A 23,220-nucleotide genomic window follows, 5' to 3' on the forward strand; every position below is an offset into this window, starting at 1 on the left:
AGAATCAGACAGCTAGTTACTCTCTTTCTAGAACCACATGGTCTTTCTTCTTTGTTTCCAGACATGTCTGCTGTATGTTTCTTACCACACATCACCTTTCACTGCTTTGGCATGCTTGTGACCAAGCATATGTGCATTTATTTGTTAAGTGTTTATTGAACACTGTTATGAGCCAGGCACTATTTTACGTTATGCATTTGGGCTAGGCAGGGAACAAAATAGAGAAAATCCTTTCTTTCACAGAGCTTGCATTGTAGTTATTAGCTTAAGACAAAATAAACATGTAATAAATTATATGGTGTAACTAGAAGGTTATAAACGCCATGGAGAACAGTGAATTGGGAGGGAGTAAGAAGTGCCAGGATGTGAGAGCAGAGGTTGCCATTTTGTTGTTGTTGTTGTTGTTTTTTGAGACAAGAGTCTTGCTCTGTCACCCAGGCTGGAGTCCAGTGGTGCAATCTCAGCTCACGAGGGGTTGCAGTTTTAAATATAGCAGTAAAGGAAGGCCTTACTGAGAAGGAGCAAAGGAGAAGGAGTTAGCCACACAGGTAGTCTGAGCAGAGATTTCCAGGCAGAGGGAATATAGCCTACGTGAAGTCTCTAAGATGGGAGCATGCCTAGAGTGTTCAAGAAATAACCAGGAGAGCAGTGTAGCTGTAATGGAGTAAAAGACTTGGAAGAAGAGTAAGTCTAATATGAGGTCAGAGAGATCATGGAGCCAATGGGGAGTGAGCATGTAGGACTTCGTTGACTTTTACTTTAGTCAGATAGGGAGCCATGGGAGGGTTTTGAGCTGAGGTGAGACATAAATTATCTTGATATGCAGCCAGCCTTCTGTATCTGTGGGTTCCACATCTGTGGATTCATCCAATGTCAGATGGAAAATACTTGGAAAAAAATAGATGGTTGCATTTGTAGTGAACATGTACAGACTTTTTAAAATCATTATTCCTATAACAGTATAGTATGATGACTACATAACATTTATAAGTATTGTAAGTAATCTAGAGATAATTTGAAGTACAGTTGACTCTTGAACAACATGGGTTTGAACTGCATGGGTCCACTTACACATGGATTTTTTTCTTTAATAAATATATTGGGAAAAATTTTGGAGATTTGCAACAATTTGAAAAAACTTGCAGATGAACTGTATAGTCTAGAAATAGTAAAAAGTTAAAAAGCTATGTCATTAATACGTAAAATATATGTAGATACTAGTGTATTTTACTCACTGTCATAAAATATATACAAATCTGTCATGAAATGTTAATATCTATCAAAATGTATACACACAAAAATGTAATGGAGACTGTACATGGTGCCATTCACAGTTGAGAGATGTAAACAAATTTGAAGATACAATATCAAATCATAACTGCATGAAATTAACTGAAATGCTTACTGTACTACTGTAATAATTTTGTAGCCACCTTCCATTGCTGTTTTTGTGAGTTCAAGTGTTGGGAGTATCCTGTCCACTTAAAACACCTTGTGAAGCTAATCACCTCTGCATGAGCAGTTCAACTCTCCAGTAAATTGCATGTGGTAAAAGGTATCTCTCTGGATTCTCGTGTATTTTTCATTGCATTTAGTGCAGTACCTTAAACCTTGAATAACATGATTGGATCCATATGAGGTGCCACTAGTGATGCTGGAAGTTTTCCAGGAAGCTGAGAAAAGGCATGACATTATGAGAAAAAATAGAATTGCTTCATATGTGCCGTAGATTGAAGGTTGTTGCTTGGTTGGTGGCCATTTCAGAATGATTTATCTTGTAAACAGATAGATATCAGTAAATACGGTACAGTGCTGTAAATATATTTTCTCTTCCTTCTGATTTTAATTTTTTTCTCTAGCTTTGTTGTAAGAATAAAGTTTATAGAATACAGTATATAATACGTTACTATATATTGTAAGAATACAGCATATAATACAGTATACAATATATATCGTACAGTTTATGCATTCATGGCATAATTTTTTCTTTTTTCTTTTTTTACTCTTTCTAGGCTACACAGATCATCTGCAAGTTTTTTTAAATTGTTGTGAATTTCCAAAAAATTTTCCAATATATTGATTGAAAAAAAAAATCCACGTGTAAGTGGACCCATGCAGTTCAAACTGAGGTGTTCACAGATCTACTGTACTTTAAATCGTCTCTAGAGAACTAATAATACCTAGTGTAACGTAGGACTGTTTATATTGTATTATGTTATGGTAAGGCCTCTGGTCACCAGTAGGCCGTTAGTAGAGTAGTTTTTGGGGAGTCAAAAGTTGTATGTGGACCTTTTTTTTTGAGACGAAGTTTTGCTCTTTTTACCCAGGGTACAGTGCAGTAGCATGATCTCAGCTCATTGCAACCTCTGCCTCCCAGGTTCAAGCGATTCTCCTGCCTTGGCTTCCTGAGTAGCTGAGATTACAGGCATGTACTACCAGGCTTGGCTAATTTTGTATTTTAAGTAGAGACAGGATTTCACCATGTTGGCCATGGTTGTTTTTTAACTCCTCACCTTAGGCGATCCATCTGCCTCAGCCTCCCAAAGTGCTGGGATTACAGGTGTGAGTCACCGCACCCAGGCTGTATGTGGATTTTTGATTGTGTGGGAGGACGGTGCCCCTAACCCTTGTTCACGGGTCACCTGTATATGGAAGGATGTGTATAAGCTGTTTTACATAAGAGACTTGAGCATCTGTGGATTTTGGTATCTGTGGAGCTCTTGAAGCCAATCTCCCAGGGCTACTGAGTTTATCTCTTTCCTGGTTGTATAAGACACGTTTGTGTTTGTCTTACAATTTCTGGAAGTTAGACTCTCACTGGCCCAATTTGGGTCAGTGGCCTACCCTCTTGTTCCAGGTAGCTGGATGGTGGTGGGAAAGGTAACGTAAGAATAAGAATCATGACTGGCTGTGTCCATTTTGATCTGAGAAGACAGTCCAAAAGAGATCTGCTACATTATTGAATTAAAATACTTTTTAGGCTGAAGTCCTGTGAGTGATTATTGTTGGGCTATCCTCTTCCAGACACCTACTTCCCATTTCTTCTAGGCCAGGCTTACTTTAGTGGGTTTTACTTCTGTCCTCTAAGGATATGAATATCACTTATTTTTAGTATAATGTAGGTAGAACAGAAAAAGTTCTTATAAAGTGAATAGGAAGTAAGACCCATAAGGGAAAAGTTACTAATTCAGGCTATATTTTAGAATACTATTGCAGTAGGCTAGGTAAGATATGGGAGTTTACATTAAGGTAGAGGGAATGGAAAGAATAGAAAAGAAGAAATAGACCAAGGTAGAATTAATAGAACATAGTAATTATTGAAGAGGTAATATAGGGAGGAGGAGTTAAAAATGATTGATTTTTAGATTTTTTCAAATGGGAATGGAAAGAGATAAGTAGTTCAGTTTCAGACATTGTTTAAGTTTGCAGGGGCTGCTGTAACAAAGTACTACAGACTGGGTGCTTAAGAGATTTATTTTTTCAACTTTTGGATGCTAGAAGTTTGAGATCAAGGTGTTGGCAGCCCTGGTTTCTTCTGAGGCCTCTTTCCTTGGCTTGTAGATGATTGTCTTCTGTGTCTTCCTGTGGTCTTCTCTCTGTGTGTCTTCATGTAGTTTTCCCTCTATTTCCTAATCTCTTTTTTTAAGGATGCAAGTCATATTGGTTTAGGGCCCACTCTGAGGACCCCATTTTAACTTAATTACCTCTTTAAAGACTGTCTCCAAATATAGTCACATTATGTATATGGCAGGTTAGGGCTTCAACATATGAATTACATGGGGAGGGGGAAAACAATTCAGCTCTTGATAGACATGAATTCTTGAAGACTTGGAAGACTGAAGCATTCCCTGTACACTTATTTCTTACAACAACTTTATTATGATATCCTTTGTACTTTCTTCTGTCACCTTAGTGTATTTTGTAAAGATGGAATCAGGTTAATAAATATAATTTACACACAAATTTACCTTTTTTAGGGTGCAGTTCTAACACTTTTGAAATAGAATATGTGGAGATTCCGTCTTATTTGATTACTTGTCCATTTACAAAATATTGCTTACATATCTACTCTGTATTTAGGACCTGTGCCAATGATGTTTTCTGCATGTTTCATTTCTTCCATTCCAAGTCATTAAAAGTGCCAAGAGGCATTTCTATTGAATGGAACAGTTTGAATACCACTGATACATTGAGGATCCAAAATACTTTTGTTTATGTGGGTTTTATATATATAAAGGTAAAGATATTTACCATATTATAAATTAAAATGAACAAAATTAGAATATTTAAAAATCATAAACTCAATATATGTTAATAAAATAACTTTTTCTGGATTATCATAAGACAACTGAATTCTCATCTCTGCCTTTGCAGTCACTTTATGTTTTGGTTAGTGTATATAAAACTTTGGCTTCGCACAGATATATACCTTGAAAAGGGATGAATATTTTCATGTCTGTGTGTTCTTTGATATTATGTCAAAACTTGACAGGTGGTGGCTTCTTAATGTCATATCTGAAAACATGTCAGTCACCTTAAAAAATTAAATCAACTGTTAAATTAAAGTCCATTGGTTTGATAGTGTGGGATAGAGAGTCCAGAAATAGATCCATGCATACATGGACAGTTGATTTTGGACAGAAGTGCAAAAGTAATTCCATAAAATATAAAGGATAAGTATAGTTTGTCAACAAATGATACTGAATAGTTGAATAGCTGTAGGCAAAAAAAAAAAAAAAAAAAAATGTTAGACCTTAATGAAAAAATATGAAATTTCTAGGAGAGAATGTAGGAGAAATTCTTTGTAATCTTTTGTTAGACCAAGATTTCTTAGGTATGACTCCAAAAGCATGATTCATAAAAGAAGTGGATAAATTGGATGGCATCAAAATTCAGAATTTCTTTCAAAATTAGACACTGTTAACAGAATGAAGACAGGCTACAGAATACGTATCTTATAAGGAACTTGGAGTATATTAAACTCTCAGTAATAAGAAAACAAATAACTCAGTTTTTAAAATGGCCTAAATATTTGCATAGACACTTCAATAAAAATATATGTGCATGGCTATTGAGCATATGAAAAGATGCTAAGCATCGTTAGTCAAAACCGTAATGAGATACCACTTCATACCCACCAGGATGGCCATAATAAAAAGGAACAGATAAGTGTAGGTGAGCATTGTAGAAAAATTGGAACCTTCATTTGTTACCGGTAGGAATGTAAGATAGTGTGACTGACTTTGGTAATTCCTCAAAAAGATAAACTGAGTAAATATATGACCCAGAAATTTTATTTCTAGGTATATACTCAAGAGAATTCAAAATATATATTCACATAAAAACCTGTACACGAGTGTTCATGGCAGTATTATTTATAATAGTCAAATCAACTGATGAGTGGATAAATGCGATCTATCCGTAAAATGGAATATTACCCAGTAATACAAAGTAATGAAATACTGATGAATGGTACAACTTGGATGAATCTCATAAACATTAGGATAAGTGAAAGAAGCCAGTCGGAAAAGAACGTATTTTCTGTGATCTAATTTGTGTGAAATGTCCAGAATAGGCAAATCTATAGAAAGAGAGATTAGTGGTTGTCTGAAACTGGGGGAGCCGATGGAGTGGGAAGTGTCCACTAAAAGTTACAAGGTTTCTTTTTTGGATGATGGTGGTGCTCTAAAAGATTATGGTGATGGTTGCATAACTGTAAATATACTCAAAACAACAGAATTGCATTCTTTAAATTGGTGAACTTTATGACATGTATGTTATATCTCAGTAAAATCATTAACAAAACTGCAGTGACATATCATTACATACCTACCTATTAGGGTGGCTAAAATGATAATATAATGACTAACCATACCAAGTGTTGGTAAGGATGTAGAACAGTTGAAATTTTCATATGCTGCTGGTGGGAATGTAAAGCGGTACACCACTTCTTCTGGGGAGCAGAAAACCACCTTCCAGGGTACAGTTGAGCCAAGGTTGATGGGCAGGTATGCAGAGGGAGTTGGAATATCACTGTGTGTACCTGTACGAGTCCTGGAGTGTGCTGGATCCTCATCACTAGGGCTGTATGAAGGTGGTCATTAAAACAAAACTACTGATGGTGTGACAGGAGCTAGAAAACATCCCTTTCTTCTTAGATATCCCTTCACCTTAGATATCCCTCCAGCACTCTACACTGACAAAGTTTAACTGCCCCTGCCCAAAAAAAGAAAAAAAAAAAAAGAAAAAAAACCAGCTTAGCGTCCCTATCACTGAACAGGGACTGAAAGGGAGGAGAATTTGGAGTTGAGAGGGGATACATGAGCTTGATGTTGCCTACTGCTGCTGGCAGAATCACTACCATGACTTCTATATCTGTTGGCAGGAGTCTGCAGTGCCAGCCATTAGCTGCAACTGCTGGTTTTTAGAACCAGAAGTAGAAAATGGTTTTGCTGTTTCCCTGCTGCTTTTTTTTTTTTTTTTTTTTTAGATGGAGTTTTACTCTTGTCACCCAGGCTGGAGTGTAATGGTGCTATCTTGGCTCATTGCAACCTCTGCCTCCCAGGTTCAAGCAATTCTCCTGTTTCAGCCTTCCAAGTGGCCGGGATTACAGGTGCATGCCACCACGCCTGGCTAATTTTGTATTTTTAGCAGAGATGGGGTTTCACTATATTGGCCAGTCTGGTCTCGAACTCCTGCCCTCACGTGATTCACCCATCTTGACCTCCCAAAGTGCTGAGATTACAGGTGTGAGCCACTGTGCCCGGCCTCCCTGCTGCTTCTGATCTCATTGAAGTGCTTCTCATTGGCAAGACTAACTCAAGCCTAGTTAGCAAGGAGGCCAGAAAGTACGGTTTTCAGGTTTCCAGGACCAACAGTACAGGTGAATTTTTTATTTATTTTTAAATTAAAAAAAATTTATTTATTATACTTTAAGTTTTGGGGTACATGTGCAGAACATGCAGGTTTGTTACACAGGTATACATGTGCCATGGTGGTTTGCTGTATCCATCACCCCATCATCTGCATTAGGTATTTCTCCTGATGCTATCCTTCCCCAATTTCCCTACCCCCTGTTATCCCCAAGCCCTCCACCCCCTGACAGGCCCCATTGTGAGATGTTCCCCTCCCCGTGTCCATGTGTTCGCATTGTTCAACACCCGCTTATGAGTGAGAACATGTGGTGTTTGGTTTTCTGTTCTTGTGTCAGTTTGCTGAGAATGATGGTTTCCAGATTCATCCATGTCCCTGCAAAGGACATGAACTCATCCTTTTTTATGGTTGCATAGTATTCCATGGTGTATATATGCCACATTTTCTTTATCCAGTCTATCATTGATGTGCATTTGGGTTGGTTCAAAGTCTTTGCTATTGTGAACAGTGCCACAATAAATATAATGTGTGCATGTGTCTTTATAATAGAATGATTTTCAATCCTTTGGGTATATTAGCTATTTCTCCTAATGCTTTCCTTCCCCAGTCCCACCTTAATAATTCCAGTAATGGGATTGCTGGGTCAAATGGTATTTCTATTTCTAGATCCTTGAGGAATTGCCACACTGTCTTCCACAATGGTTGAACTAATTTACACTCCCACCAACAGTGTAAAAGCCTTCCTATTTCTCCATGTCCTCTCCAGCGTCTGTTGTCTCATGATTTTTTAATGACCACCATTCTAACTGGTGTGAGTTGGCATCTCAATGTGGTTTTGTTTGCATTTCTATAATGACCAGTGATGATGAGCTTGTTTTCATATGTTTGTTGGCTATAAAGATGCCTTTAAAAAAGAAAAACAAACAAACAAAAAGATGTCTTCTTTTGAAAAGTATCTGTTCATATCCTTTGCCCACTTTTTGATGTTTTTTTTTTTGTAACTTTGATTAAGTTCTTTGTAGATTCTGGATATTAGCCTTTTGTCAGATGGGTAGATTGTAAAAATTTTTTCCCATTCTTTTGGTTGCTGGTTCACTCTAATGATTGTTTCTTTTGCTGTGCAAAAGCTCTGGAGTTTAATTAGATCCCATTTGTCTGGTTTGGCTTTTGTTGTCATTGCTTTTGGTGTTTTAGTCATGAAGTCCTTACCCATGCCTGTGTCCTGAATAGTATTGTCTAGGTTTTCTTCTTATGGGTTTTTATGGTGCTACGTCTTATGTTTAAATATTTAATCCATCTGGAGTTAATTTTTATATAAGGTGTAAGGTATGAGGTGTAAGAAAGGGATCCAGTTTCAGCTTTCTGCATATGGCTAGCCAGTTTTCCCAACACCATTTATCAAATAGGGAGTCCTTTCTCCATTGCTTGTTTTTGTCAGGTTTGTCAAGTATCAGATGATTGTAGATGTGTGACATTATTTCTGAGACCTCTGTTCTGTTCCATTGGTCTGTATCTCTGTTTTGGTACCAGTACCATGCTGTTTTGATTACTATAGCCTTGTAGTATAGTTTGAAGTCAGCACAATCAGGTGAATTTTTAATATAGTAATGATAGTAATCTGGTGAGCTAAAATCAACTTTAGGGTACATAGAGAATTGGAGTTTTTAAACTGTGTTTGCAAGACCTAATTCCCAAACTCACATATTTTGTTTATAGGTGTACTTTCACCATGAAAAAGGAAATCGTTTTTGTAAAATTGGAGCAGTTAAACATTTTTTTTTCTGCGTGTAATTGTAAAAGTAGCAATGAAACACTAGGTATTTGGGGACGAGGAAGGAAGAAAAATTACCCATGTTCTCATCTAACCAATTATAGTGGCTGTCATTTTTTGCATTTTCTCCTTCAGGCTATGGTCTTTTTACCTAGTTGGAAGTAAAGGAGTGTGGTCATTTTAAAATGTTACATCTTTTTCTGTATTACCAAATAGTTACATATTTTTTGTTTATTTGTTTTTTGAGATTGAGTTTTGCTCTGTTGCTCAGGCAGGAATGCAGTGGTGCAATCTCAGCTCACTGCAACTTATGCCTCCTGGGTTCAAATGATTCTTGTGCCTCATCCTCCTGAGTAGCTGGGATTACAGATGCATGCTACCATGCCCAGCTAATTTTTATGCTTTAGTAGAGATGGGGTTTTGCCGTGTTGGCCAGGCTGGTTTCAAACTCCTGGACTCAAGTGATCCATTTAGTCTGTAAATTTAAGACTGTTCTACAAAGTAAAGTCTGCTAGTAATAATAATCCTTTGTATATTAAATTATCACCAATTTGTCACCAGAACAGAAGTGGAGAAATTTTGAAGTCTTACATCAAAGAACTTTCAAGATAGATAATAGCTTAAGAGTTATAACATGTACCCCAAAACTTAGAGTTTTATTTTTTCCCTCATAGTAGGCACTTAGGATAAATTGTTGAACTGTAGTGTTGGCTAGAAAAACTGATGGAATGGGCTGACTTCCACAGTAGGCTCCAATTTGATAACCTCCTCTCATTGGTTGTTGTTTTCTTTCTTTCTCATCTCCTGGGCTATCTCCGTAAGAATTTGGAAGATTACTAAGGATTTGAAGTTTTTTATTAAAAAAGAAAAACAACCCACTTATTTATTGAGCCAAGCTCTATACTGGAATTTTTCAAAGGTATGCTTGCGTAAAGATACTTAGGTATCCAAATACTGCAACAAAAATTGCCACAGTATTAAATGGAAGAAATTTCCCTTTGAAAACCAGGAAGAGCTTTGCCATATTGTTTATAAGTAGGTTTGCATTCATAACAAGCAAGTTGCATTGACTTGACTTTGGCCTAAGCAAGATTTGTAATTATTGCATGTGAGTCTGATGGGAGCCTCAACCTGCCACAGAACCTACTTCATGATTTAATTTTTTGCAAAGGACTTCAAGCTGAGCCTTTTGTAGACTTCGCTCTTTCTGTAGCCTTAGCCTTGTTACTCTGTTGAAGTTTTGAATGGTGGGATTGGAATTAGTATACAAAACAGGCTATTATTTTTTTGATTTTGTAAGTTTGTAAGAGTCGTACTTGCTTCATGTTTTTGCAAAGCTGCTAAGATTCTGTATAAGATAGGATCAGCTAAGTTATGTTGTAGTCACAACAACCCTAAACCTCAGAGCTTAAAGCATCAAAAGGTTAATCACTTCTTGGCCAGTTACATTGGCTTATGCCTGTAATTCTTGCAGTTTGGGAGGCCAGTGAATGAGGATTGCTTGAGCCCTTCAAGACCAGCCTGGGCAACATAGTGATAGTGAGACCCTGTCTCTACGAAAAATAAATATTTAGCTGGGCATGGTGGTGTGCATGTATAGTCCCAGCTTGGAGGCTGAGGCAGGAGGATCATTTGAGCCCAAGAGTTTTTTATTTGTTTTTGAAATGGAGTCTTGCTCTGTTGCCCAGGCTTGAGTGCAGTGGCACCATCTCGGCTTGCTGCAACCTCCGCCTCCCAGGTGCAAGTGATTTTCCTGCCATAGCCTTTTTATTTATTTATTTATTTTGAGAGACAGGGTCTTGCTTATCACGCAGTCTGGAGTGCAGTGGTGCCATCATAGCTCACTACAACCTCAAGCTCCTGGGCCCAAGCAATCTTCTGCCTTATTCTCCTGACCAGGACTACAAGCAAGTGCCATCATACCCTGCTAGTTTTTAAATTTTTGTAGATACGGGGACCTCCCTGTGTTGTCCAGGCTGGTCTCAAACACTTGGGCTGAAATGATCCTCTTTCCTCAGCCTCCCAAAGTGTTGGGATTACAAGCGTGAGCTGCCATTCCTGGCCTTACTGTGATTTTTATTAAAAATTTTTGTGGTAAAGTATATGTAATAAAATTTACTGTTTTAACTATGTTTAAGTATATATTTCAGTGGCATCGAGTACACCTTGTTGTACAGCTGTCACTGTCTTCTTGTGATTTAAATTTGCATTTCCTGAAACGACTTGAACATTAAAAATTTTTTATTCCTCTTTTGGTGAATGTGTTTAGATTTTTTGCTGATTTTTTTTAAACCATTCTCTCTCTCTCTCTCTCTCTCTCTCTCTCTCTCTCTGTCTCTCTCTCTCTTTTTTTCAACCTAGCCCAGCACAAAGCTGGTTTGTTTTTTAGTTTTCTTATTGTTGAGACCTTAATTAGTAAGCTGGACAAAGAACTTGAACAGATAATTCATAAAGAAAGAGAACTTGGAAAACTGGAAGTGTTCAGGTTGGCAGTAATAAAACTACTTTTTAACTAGCTGCTGTACTACCTGGTTATTTTTTATCTTTATATTTCAGTAATATATGTTTTACTAGAGGGAGCAGTCTACTGTGCAAATGGGAGAATATTGTAAAGTTGGAGGAGCAGATAAATAGAATATTGACATGAAAAAATAAAACATTCAAGATAAAATCATTGCTTGATGAAAGTAGTTGGGGGGAAGAAGTATGATAAGATCAAAAGGAGAGTAGTCTCGGAATTGGGAGCTAGCTTTTAATCCTCATTTGCTGCTTGCTTCATAATTACTTGGTTCTCAGTAACTGAAATAGCATTAGCTATTCTGAGATTTCCAGCCTGTGTTCTGAAAGAGTGACAATTCAGTAATATTCTAGGTCCCTTGCATACTGCCTTCTCCTTAATCGTGTATGGCCTTAGATATGTTACATTACCCTGCCCCTTTCAACCTCAATTTCCTGAACCATGAGATTGGTATTGTGAGGATTAAATGATGGAATACATTCAGAGTGCTTAGAACTGTGTGTAGCAATGGTGTAGGTGTATTAGTCTGTTTTCATGCTGCTGATAAAGACATACCCAAGACTGGGCAGTTTACAAAAGAAAGAGATTTATAATGGACTTAACAGTTCCACATGGCTGGGGAAGCCTCACAATCCTGGTGGAAGGCAAGGAGGAGCAAGTCACTTCTTACATGGATGGCAGCAGGCAAAAAGAGAGAGCTTGTGCAGGGGAACTCTTCTTTTTAGAACTATCAGATCTCGTGAGACTTACTCACTATCACGAGAAAAGCACTAAAGACTTGCCCACATGATTGAGTTACCTCTGTCTGGGTCCCTTCCACAACATGTGGGAATTCAAGATGATTTTTGGTTGGGGACACAGCCAAACCATATCAGTAGGTAATTAAATAAAGGGTAGTTCTTAAATAATGTCAAAGTAATAAATGAATGTTGTAGTTTTTTATACTTCTTTTTTCTTTTAGGCAGTGACTAGTCTTTTAAAATGCCTTCTTTAAAGTTTCTAGAACATAATGCCAAGTAGAAATTAGAAAATGTGCAAGTAGCTGCAGGCTGGCATCTATAATCCCAGCGATTTAGGAGGTTGAGACAGGATGATTGCCTAAGGCGAGGAGTTTGAGACCAGCTTGGGCAACATAGTGAGATTCCATCTCTTAAAAAAGCCAAATGTGGTGGTGTGCTCCCATAATGCCCACCCCCCACAAAGATTTCAAAATGGTAATTTTTATTGTTGCCAATGTGTGTAGGCCAAAAAAAAAACAAAAAGAGACATACGGACATGCAAGATGAAATGCCAGTTAATTACTTAAAATTAATTTTGAGAACACAAAGACACTGTTTTGGATCTTGATGTTTTCTGCTGTATAATGGAGCAGAAATTTTTCTTTTTCTTCCTTTTTCTCTTAAGATCCAACTGAGGGGGAGAAAACCCATAGCATTTTAAAGATCTTTTTTCTTTTATCATGTCTGTGCACTATTGTTAGTGGGTATAATGCTTTATGAAATGTGATCATTTCGGTAGTTTTATAAAATATGTTTTGACTTAAAAGTGTATAGCAGTAGTGATCATTAATTCATTCATTAGAATTTTTTATACTTCATTATACAATAGACTATATGTGAAAATAGATACAAGAGAGATTTTAAAGAGTTGTTCATACTGTTTGGAAATAATGGTATGTTAGAATTCCCTTTAGGATTATTTTTTTCCCCCGCTTGAGACCTGGGCTGTCATTGTTTTCATGTAATCAAAATCACTTAAAGTAACAAATGGATTAATGCACTTGTTCTTCCTCTTGACGAACTCCTTTAAGAAGAATTTTGAGAGTATTTATTAATTTGCTTTAAAATAACAACATGTATTATGTATTAATATAAATACTGTTTTTCATGAAAATAATATTCCCCCCAGAATTGATGAGGAAAGAGTGGATTTGTTTTATATTTGCAGATCTCTTTAATATCTACTTTAATGAGAAGCAGCTGGATCTTTTCATCTCTAGCTGCATTCATTCTATTGTCTTATATAGCCTCTAGAAAAACCACTGCAAACTGGCAAGACAATAAGTGAAAAAGAAGTCTTAGGGGTTGGGCATGGTGGCTCACACCTGTAATCCCAGCGCTTTGGGAGCTGAAATCGGAGGATCACTTGAGACCAGGAGTTGGAGGTTATGGTGATTTATGGTGGTGTCACTGAATTCCAGTCTGGGTGACACAGCAAGACCTTGTCTCTTAAAAAAAAAAAAAAAAAAAAAAAGTAGTGTTACTAGGATAGTAGTTGTGTCCTTGCATTCTCTGAGTGAGAAACTTCGGATCCCAGTTCTCTCCTCTAGGCCAAACAGAGCCCCCTGGGGCTTAATTTTAGAGTTGTTGGGTTTGCTTAGTATCTTGTTTGTTGGTTTGTCATTCAGAAGGTCAGGGGTCTTCTGAAAAATCAGTGTTCTAATTCATGTGTGTGTTTACATTCTCCTAAGTGGAGATCCATGTCTCTCTCCCCGCTCCACCTGTCCTGTTCCACCATTCACTAGCTGGCCATCCTCTTGGAGTAAGCAGTGCCTCCTGTGGGTGAGTGTGCCCTGGAATTTGCCACTGCTTTGTTTCCAACCGCAGCTTTCTCAGGCTGTGCAGGACTAGGTTGCCTAGGTGACAGTGGCGTGTATCATGGAATGAGCCCACCAAATGACCAATTGCTGTACCCACATGGATATCATGCCACCTGTTGTCCTTGCATCACACAGGCAGCAGTGTACCAATAGGACTATCTTTGCCATATCCCAGGCCATATTCAATGGCCGACCAGTCATGATATTTCTGGAGGGCAGCATCCCATGGGTGGGACACCCTTTGCCATGCTGTGGCTGCTATACCTTACTTCCTACTTATACAGCCATCTGAGTGTGGGCTAGGGAGCCCAGACCCTACGCCTGGCACCTGTACATCCACACTTGCACCCACTCTCCCTGGTAGATCATACAGTAGTATCACATGCCAGTCTCAAAAGTTAATCCACAGGCGTCTAACTCCTCAGCGGTGTTGTGAATGGCTGGATCTGGGCTGGGTTCAGCTCCTACATAAATAACTGGTCATTGTAGAGCTGATCCACACCTGCAGCTTTAGTGACTCTGGTGATTTTTAGTAACCTAGATCAGTCACATTCCCGCCCCCCACCCCGCCATGGCCCTGTCACTCTTAGGTGGCAGTTGTAGTGCATACCGAGGTGACCACCATGACCAAGAATCTTAGTAATAGGGAAACTCAATTTGGTTCTGCAGAGAGAGCCTGATAAATTAATACCCTATATAAGGAAGGTAGCTGGTGCACAAATCACCCACTCCTAATCCTGGAGGACAATGATGAAAACAATATAGGACTCTTTCAAGGCCTGTAGTTGGAAAGAGTCTACTTTAAGTCCTTTAAGGAGGATCTATGGCAGGGCAAGTCTGGTGCTGGTAGCTGCAGTAATCTCATTTTCAATGCGGTGTGATGACTTTGTGGCAGTTAAAATGCTTGTTCTGGCTGGGCCCGGTGGTTAATGCAGGTAATTCCAGTACTTTGGGAGGCTGAGGTGGTCAGATCACTTGAGGTCGGGAGTTCAAGACCAGCCTGACCAACATGGAGAAACCCCATCTATACTAAAAATACAAAATTAGCTGTGCATGGTGGCGCATGCCTGTAATCCTAGCTTCTTGGGAGGCTGTGGCAGGAGAATGGCGTGAACCCAGGAGTTGGAGGTTGTGGTGAGCTGAGATGACGCCGCTGCACCCCGGCCTGGGCAACAGGAGTGAAACGCCACTGGAAAAAAAAAAAAAAAAAAGCTTGTTTTTGGATCTTAGGATGTTGGGTGCTGCTGGGGTCTATTGCAAGAAAGTCCATGCTCCTTGCCTTTTGGTACCTTATGGGCTCTTCCCTGAGTTTCCCGGGAGATAAAGTGTGCACTTAAAGAAAATTAGTGTTCAGTGTAGCATGGGCTGCCTAGATACTGCTGGTGGGAATCATGGAATGGGAGTGTGGTTTTATTTTGTGTCAGAACTTTGCGGAAGCTGATTAAACACGGCAGTTGGGGCATTAGTATTGCACCACTAGGGCTCAAGTGTTGGGCTGTTAATAAGTCTGATCAGAGTGAAAGCTTTTGCCAAGGATGTTTTCATTAACCAAGGATGAAGGTGAAAGTGGGAAGTTTAAAGAGCTTTCAGGCCCTGTGTAGTTACAAACATAAATGTGGTGATGTTGACTACTGCATTAATGCCTGTGACCCACTGGCAGCTTCCAGGAAACCAGAACCCTTTGGGTGTGGTAGGGGAAAGGTCTGTGTTCAAAGCTGGAACTGAAAGGCGGCAGCAGTAGAGAACTTAATTTGACTCAACATGAACAACCTTACCTGCTTCCGGCACAGACCGGATTGACCCATCGATAGTTGTTCTCGGGGTGGAGGTGCATAGCTTTTCTACTTGATGAAGAGATTCTGCTGGTAGTTAATTGATAACCAGGGAGACTAGCATGCTAACCAGTTAGGTGAGTGTTGGGCATCCCCCAATTTAGACAAGTGGCATTCAGCCATCTGAGATTGAGCAGTTAGGCTCAGGATCACCCAACTGGTTAGCACACCAGTAGTCTCCTTGGTTATTGAATAACCAGACAGATCTCTCCACCAGTGTGGAAAAGGCGTGCACCCCCACGTGCAAAGAGTAGCCACAGGCCTATGTTGCTCTTAAATGCCTGGAACCATGCACCACACTGCTCTCAGCATGTGCTCACTGGAATTTGATGGATGCCAGAGACCCGTTAAGTCCATGAGGGATGGGGATTGGAATTGTAGTAATTCCCCATTAAGGAAGAATTGCCTGTAAGAGAGCAGGCCAAAAGCGTGCATTAAGCTTCTGCCCATTGTCCCTCCCATTGGCCGCTAGGGATTGGCGCTTGGCCCTGATGGATAGCTGAGAACGGTCTAAAATAAACGTTATAACTAGGGTTCCCTAAGTGGATCCACATAGGAGCTTTAGAGTGAGCGTGCGAAGGATCAATTGCAGTTCTTCTGCCGTTGTGCTGCTTCGGGGCCACTCCGGGCAGGAGGACAGACAAATGTGCCCCTAGAGCTGTGCAGTGCTGGGTGAGAGGGATGGGCTGCAGTCCTCGGACCCCTCAGCACTATACTCCTATCTCTTTTGCTTAAGGTGGCCCCCGGCTCATCTCTCTGGCCTGGTGCCTTTTTGGTTTTGGAGCATTCCCTCCCCCACCAACTCTTTAAAAGAGAGTGATTGAGAGAGAGCGTGTGTGTGTGTTTCTGTCTACCTCACACTCTTGTGGGGTGAGGTGACATGAAAGGGGGTGTAGTCTAACTGCTGTTATTATGTTGAGTCCTCAAATGTGTTTTGTGGAGTTTAAGCTGTTAGGACTTTGAACTGGTAAATTGTTAAGACTGGAGTTTAAAACTGTTAGGATGCTAATGGTGACCTGATTTTACCTATTTCTGTTATTTGTTGTGGGAGAGTACAGTTTTAAATAAAACCATGTGTTCCTGTTATTTTCAACTTTGATTTATTTAAAAGCTGTCATACAAAGGGAACAGCTTGTCTTTTAATACATTATTTAGGAAATTTTTTAGTTTTAAATATACACTTGAATAGCAACTTAGTCACAACGTTCAGTTCTCCATGCTATTAATGTTTTGCCAAGTGATAGATTCTTGCTTTAATGTGCAATATTTTGGTTTATAGTTATCTTTTTTTTTTTTTCTTAAACTTTTAACCAAAGGAAAATTCCATTTTCTTCTTTCATTGACAGACATATGTAGAGTGTGTCGGTCGGAAGGAACACCTGAGAAACCACTTTATCATCCTTGTGTATGTACCGGCAGTATTAAGTTTATCCATCAAGAATGGTAAGTCATACTTTTAGAAAATTGTGTAAGTCTGAGCTTCAGTTTTGTCCTGTATATGATAACAGAGATCATTTCAATGATGTTTCTCTGTAATTATTTTTTAAATTTTTATTGGATTGTCCTGAGCACAGGAAACTAAAAAACTCTTTTTTTGGTAAAAATTCAAACATTTGGAGAAGAAATTATCCAGTAATTCTTAATACCATGGCTCTTATTTTGGTGTATTGCCTTCCGGGTACACATGATTACCCTTTTGTTTATTTCTACCATGGAGAGCTTATTTTGTCCTCTGAAAGTGTTACGGTTTTCTAGTGTGGCTTGGCATAATAATAACTTACATTTATGAAGTACTTTGTGCCAAGAACTGTTCTGAGTGTTTTATATATCTCAACTCATTTAATCCTTATAAGAAAACTGTGAGGTGTGGAGTATTGTTATTATGCAAATGAAGAAACTGAAGCATAGGAAGGTTAGATAACTTGTCCTGGGTCTCATAGCCAGCCAGTTAATGGCAGAACCAGGATTCAGACCTAGCTACCAGGTACCAGTATTATCAGACCAGGATTAGAACTGATGTTGATGCTTGGAGATTCTTTCATATTCATTTCGCTTTGAAGAAATTAATTTTGATTAATTGACCTTTTTTAATGGTAGAAAAATGTGTTGCTTTTATCTCTAGCTGTTGTAGTTTTTATTCTTAGAAAGCAGTTACAAAATGTTAAGAATATTCCAAATTTGAAATTTTTGAAACTATAAAAACTATGATATATAAATTTTTAATAAAAACAATGTTTTCAACAAAACTGTAGTGCTTCTTTGTTGTAAACACTGTACTTATGAATCTGTTTATAATTACAGCTTAGTTCAGTGGCTGAAACATAGTCGAAAAGAATACTGTGAATTATGCAAGCACAGATTTGCTTTTACACCAAGTAAGTTCTTAAGACGTTTTCACTGCATTGTTTTGATTATTACGGGTAGCATAAAGTTGTTTAATATGATCAGTTGACAGAGGAAGAGGGAATAAAAGTGCTTAAGCAATTTTAAAGTAACTATTTTCAGCTTGATTATCTTTGATAGTAATAGGAAGTATTGCTATTTTATTTAGGAAAATATTTTTTAGAACTGTATGCTCCCTTTCAACACACACATATGTTTGAGATTTAATTTGTGGGGTGGGTTTTTTTGTATGTAAATTTTTTTTACTTTTAATTGTAGACAAGTTCGAACACATACAAAAATCTAAGAAGTCCACGTGTACCCATCACTTAGTTTCAACTCATGGCTTGTCTTGTTTTACATACGCTCTTGTTCTCTGCCTTTTTATTCTTTTATTTTTTTCTCCATTTTTTTTTTTTTNTTTTGAGACAGAGTCTTGCTTTGTCGCCAGGTGCCAGGCTGGAGTACAGTGGTGCAATCTCAGCTCACTGCAATCTCTGCCTCCTGGGTTCAAGCAATTCTCCTGCCTCAGCCTCTCTAGTAGCTGGGACTACAGGCGCATGCCACCATGCCCAGCTAATTTTTGTATGTTTTAGTAGAGGCGGGGTTTCACCATGTTGGCCAGGATGGTCTCGATCTCTTGACCTCGTGATCTGCCTGCCTCAACCTCCCAAAGTGCTGGGATTACAGGCGTGAGCCACCACGCCTGGCCTTTTTTTCTCCATTCTTTTAAAAATAATTCTAACATTTATAATTTCATCTGTACATATTTCAGTATGTATATCTAAAAGGTAAGGGTTCTTTTTAAAAAGCATAACTAGAATACCATTATCCACCTAGAAAAATTCAGTGATGCCTTGATTTCATCAGATACTCAGTTATCTTCAGATTTGGACTATGTTTTGAGTTAAACTTGTGTAGATGAGGATAATAAAGACAAAGCTTTATTTTTAAAATAATAAATTAAAAATAGGGATCTCATTGTATTGCCAGGTCGGTCTTGAACTCCTGGCCTCAAGCAGTTCTCCTGTCACAGCCTCCCAAAGTGTTGGGATTATAGTTATGAGCCACATTGCCTGACCAAACAAAGTTTTAAAAAATTACCGTATTTTTGTGAGAGAAACTTTTTAAGGTCAATAATCATAAGCCTTCATAAAATATTTTGCAACCTTTAAGATTTTAACTATAATTCATGTGGCTATTAATATTTAATATGGTTCATCTTAAATAAGTAGAGGATTGTGCTAGTAAATTATTAAAAATTTGAAGCATATTTTTTTATTCTGGGACCCCCATATTGTCTTCCCTTACAAAGGATTTTTCATGTTTTAGTTTGTGTGTGTGTGTGTGTGTGTGTGTGTGTGTGTGTTTTAAAGCATCTTGAGCTTCTCAATATAAATGCTGTAAAATAATGTTTTACTTTATTTTTATTTGATGAGTATAAGTGATTAAAGTTACTACATTTTCACTTTTGGAGCTTTATATTCATCATCATAAAAAAAGCCAATTCTGTTATTTTATAGTCATTAATTTTCTGTAGTACATAAAAGCTATACAGCTTGTCAAGGTTTATAGGAGACTAAGACAAAATAATTGAATATCTTCATGAAGTTCTATTGATAGGAATATTCACTTGGGTATTTAATAGTTATATTCTCTTTTATCTTTCTCAAAAAAATCTCTATTATTACTGGTTTTGATGACTTGTTTTTGTATACTAGATATCCTATTGAAGTCAATGATCTGTGGGCATGTGTTATTAAAAGTTGCTATTTGTGGCTGAGCACGGTGGCTCACGCCTGTAATCCTAGCACTTTGGGAGGCTGAGGTGGGCATATCACCTGAGGTCAGGAGTTTGAGACCGGCCTGGCCAATGTGGTGGAAACCCTGTCTCTACTAAAAATACAGAAATTAACCAGGCATGGTGATGGGCACCTGTTACCCCAGCTACATGGGAGACTGAGACAGGAGAATCACTTGAACCTGGGAGGCCGAGGTTGCAGTGAGCAGAGATCACACCACTGCACTCCAGCTTGGGCAACAGAGTGAGAATCTGTCTCCAAAAAAAAAAGAAGTTGCTATTTGTTAATTGTTTATTTCTCAGTGTTCATAGGGGCGAACCATTTGCGATAGTGCTCTTATAAATTTTAGATCATTGCTTTTAATTTTTTGTTTTGGCCTTATTGGAGAAAGAGGCCAAAGAGTTTGTTTTTCCTGGACGTTCCTGTATGTTTCCCGTATGTTTTTTTTATATGTTCCTTCTGAGCTACCTGTGGTAGAGCTTTTTAATAATAAGCAATGGTTTTTTATTGAACCATTTTAAAAGGGAATCCTTCTAAAATGTGGCAGAATCTTTCTTTTTCTGAATGGTCCAGAATGATTCAGAAGAAAGAATGGTTTTTTCTCTCTTCCCACTACATTTTGCAGAGTAGTGGGAAGATCTGTATTTATCATTTGAAATTTTAAGCATTATGCTAACATTGGGAAAGTGGCTCACAAATGTCAGTGGGTTGTTTGCACCAACTTGAAATGATCTGCTGCAGACTGTTGTGCTTTTTGAGTGCTATTTAATGCTTATATTTGGAGGAGTTATTTTTTGATGGCATGGTGTCAGCTTCATCTTTTGCTCCTGCTTGCTTTACATATGTTTTATAGTTTGTGAATCCAGATGATTATATTGGTTGAATGTTAAAATACGTATAAATGGGCCTTGTATGAGGTTCTTGGCTATGAGCAAGGGATGTGAACATTTACTGAACAATTTTCCTGCTCAGAGCCTTTTGTTGATTTCCACATTTCGGATATGATTTACCTCATGAATGACTTCTTGGGTGAATGTGATATTGTAACTATTTGGTTTATTTTTTTAAATAGGAAAAAAATTAAGCACAAGGTAAATATTGGAAGTTTAATGTCTATTTTATATTTATGAATTAAGCTGTTTTCAAATATTCATGAAATGTAAGTACTTTTTTCCTGCTTATAGTTTATTCTCCAGATATGCCTTCACGGCTTCCAATTCAAGACATATTTGCTGGACTGGTTACAAGTATTGGTACTGCAATACGATATTGGTTTCATTATACACTTGTGGCCTTTGCATGGTTGGGAGTTGTTCCTCTTACAGCATGTGAGTATTCATGCCTCTGGTTGGAGTTATTTAAACACTGCAGAAGTATTTAATATTATAAAGCAATATGTATCATATTATTATTTGAATGATGTTTAGTAATTTGACGCCGTAATGTCATGTATTAGGAAAGCCTTACTTTGAAGATGTTCAGCTGAACTAAGAATGAGTTTAACAGGTCACTTTCTTGAATGAATGTGGGAAAGAACACAGCATACAGAGAGGCTAACCATGAAAGTTCATGAAAGAATTGAAAAAGTAAAATCAAATCATAATTAGATTTGAAGTATACTGGAGCTTTCAAGGACTGCAAAAGATGAATTCTTTTGGGATTCTGCAACCGTCCTTTAAAAAAATACTTACATGGCTGGGTGTGGTGGCTCATACCTGTAATCCCAGCATTTTGGGAGGCCAAGGGGGGCGGATCACTTGAGGTCAGGAGTTTGAGACCTGCCTGACCAACATGGTGAAACCCCCTCTCTACTAAAGATACAAAAATTAGCTGGGTGTGGTGGCATGCCTCTGTAATCCCAGCTACTTGGGAGGCTGAGACAGAAGAATCATTTGCACCCAGAAAGCAGAGGTTGCAGTGAGCCGAGATCCTGCTGCTGCACTCCAGCCTGGGCGACAGAGTGAGACTTGCCTCAACAAAATCAAGATAAAATAAAAATTAAAAAGTACTCATACATGTAATGGTCCTAAATAGTTGGGAGGCTTATCTTTCAGATATAGGAAGCTCTTTGGGAGGTTGGTACTAATCAACCCCGCAATCCTCTTGGATTCTTTGTTGTTTTTATAGACATGGAGAGAAGTAGATGGTATATGGGTGGCAGAATATATAGAAAGATTCATCAGAGCTAAACAAGAGTTTTAATTAGTATAATTAATATCCTCATGTCTCCTTATAATATGATACAATAAGCTTGATGACATATGGAAATGAAATTCTTGGAAGATACACCAACTAGCAGAATATAGGTACTGTTGAAGAGTGAGTTAACTAGAAAATTGTACCAAGGAAATCTCACAGGTTGTAACTCAGAGGGACAAAGTAGTTACAAGTATGAGAAATACATATTGAGAAATGGAGGCTAGTCTAGTGAAGATGAGGAAACAATTGGTGTCTTTTAGATAGAAAGACAGTGCTGGCCATGGTAAAGGAAAAGTTTCACAAACCTAAACACAGTTTCAAGTTTTCCAGAGCTGGGTAAAGTATTAGTGTTGGAGGTATAGAGATTGTATGCTTCCAGATTATCCTACAAAGTAAAGAAAATAAGAGTGGCATCAGACTTAAAATTAACAATGTTCAATGCCAGAAGACAATGGAATCTTCAAAATTGGACATTTTTGAACCTAAATTTCCCTTCCTGCAAATTATTCTCATATGGAAGGAGAAACTACACTCGTTTCAATAGATGTACAGGTTTGGAAAATTTACCACCTTAAACCTTTTTGAAAAACCTGTTTGAGGATATACTTTACTAAATGAGCAAGGAGAGAAGGATGTGAGATACAAAGAAGACCTTCATATAGCTAAGGCTCAATTGTTAGTCTACGATAATTAATAGGTTTTGGGGAACAGCCTGGAACTAAAATTCCAGATGATCTTAACGTGGGAGAAATTGTGAGGGGAAGGTAGAAATTCAAGCTTTAAAAATTTCTTGTCTCATTTGTGGGGAGATTATAGATGTTTTAGATGTAGGTAGAAAAATATTGTGTAACTATGCATTAAAAATACAAGAGTAACCAGAGTCCAGAACTAGACTCACAACTACATTGTTACATGATTAACGACAAAAGTGCCACCACAGATCAGTGGAAAAAAGATGGCCTTTTCAGTAAATGGTATAGCAACAACCAGATGGCCATACAGAAAAAAATGAGTCGTATCATTACCTCAATCTCAGCCTAACACAGAAATTAATTTGAGACGAATTAAAAGCCTGAGTGTGAATTTAAAGAGAAACTTCTAAAATAAAATATAGGCGAATAAGCATAAAAGAAAATACTGATAAATTGAACATAATTAAAATTAAGAACTTCTCTTCATCCTTAGACACTTTTAAGAATAAAAGGCAATTGAATTCTGGCACTCAAAAAAAAAAATTTTGAACA

At 38.0% G+C, this 23,220-nt stretch overlaps 1 protein-coding gene across 1 annotated transcript in view; it reads left to right on the top strand.

Annotated features, from left to right (window-relative positions):
• The window catches only part of MARCHF6 (membrane associated ring-CH-type finger 6), a 78,391-nt gene that overhangs the window by 3,462 nt on the left and 51,709 nt on the right, over window positions 1–23,220 (top strand). Inside the window, exons 2-4 of the mRNA XM_017496942.2 lie at window positions 16,940–17,036; window positions 17,895–17,968; window positions 20,962–21,105. Coding sequence (XP_017352431.1) covers window positions 16,940–17,036; window positions 17,895–17,968; window positions 20,962–21,105 — 315 coding nt within the window. The remainder of the gene's footprint in view (window positions 1–16,939; window positions 17,037–17,894; window positions 17,969–20,961; window positions 21,106–23,220) is intronic.

The sequence above is a fragment of the Cebus imitator genome, unplaced genomic scaffold (assembly GCF_001604975.1).
Source record: "Cebus imitator isolate Cc_AM_T3 unplaced genomic scaffold, Cebus_imitator-1.0 Scaffold226, whole genome shotgun sequence".
In the NCBI taxonomy this organism is placed as follows: Eukaryota; Metazoa; Chordata; class Mammalia; order Primates; family Cebidae; genus Cebus; species Cebus imitator.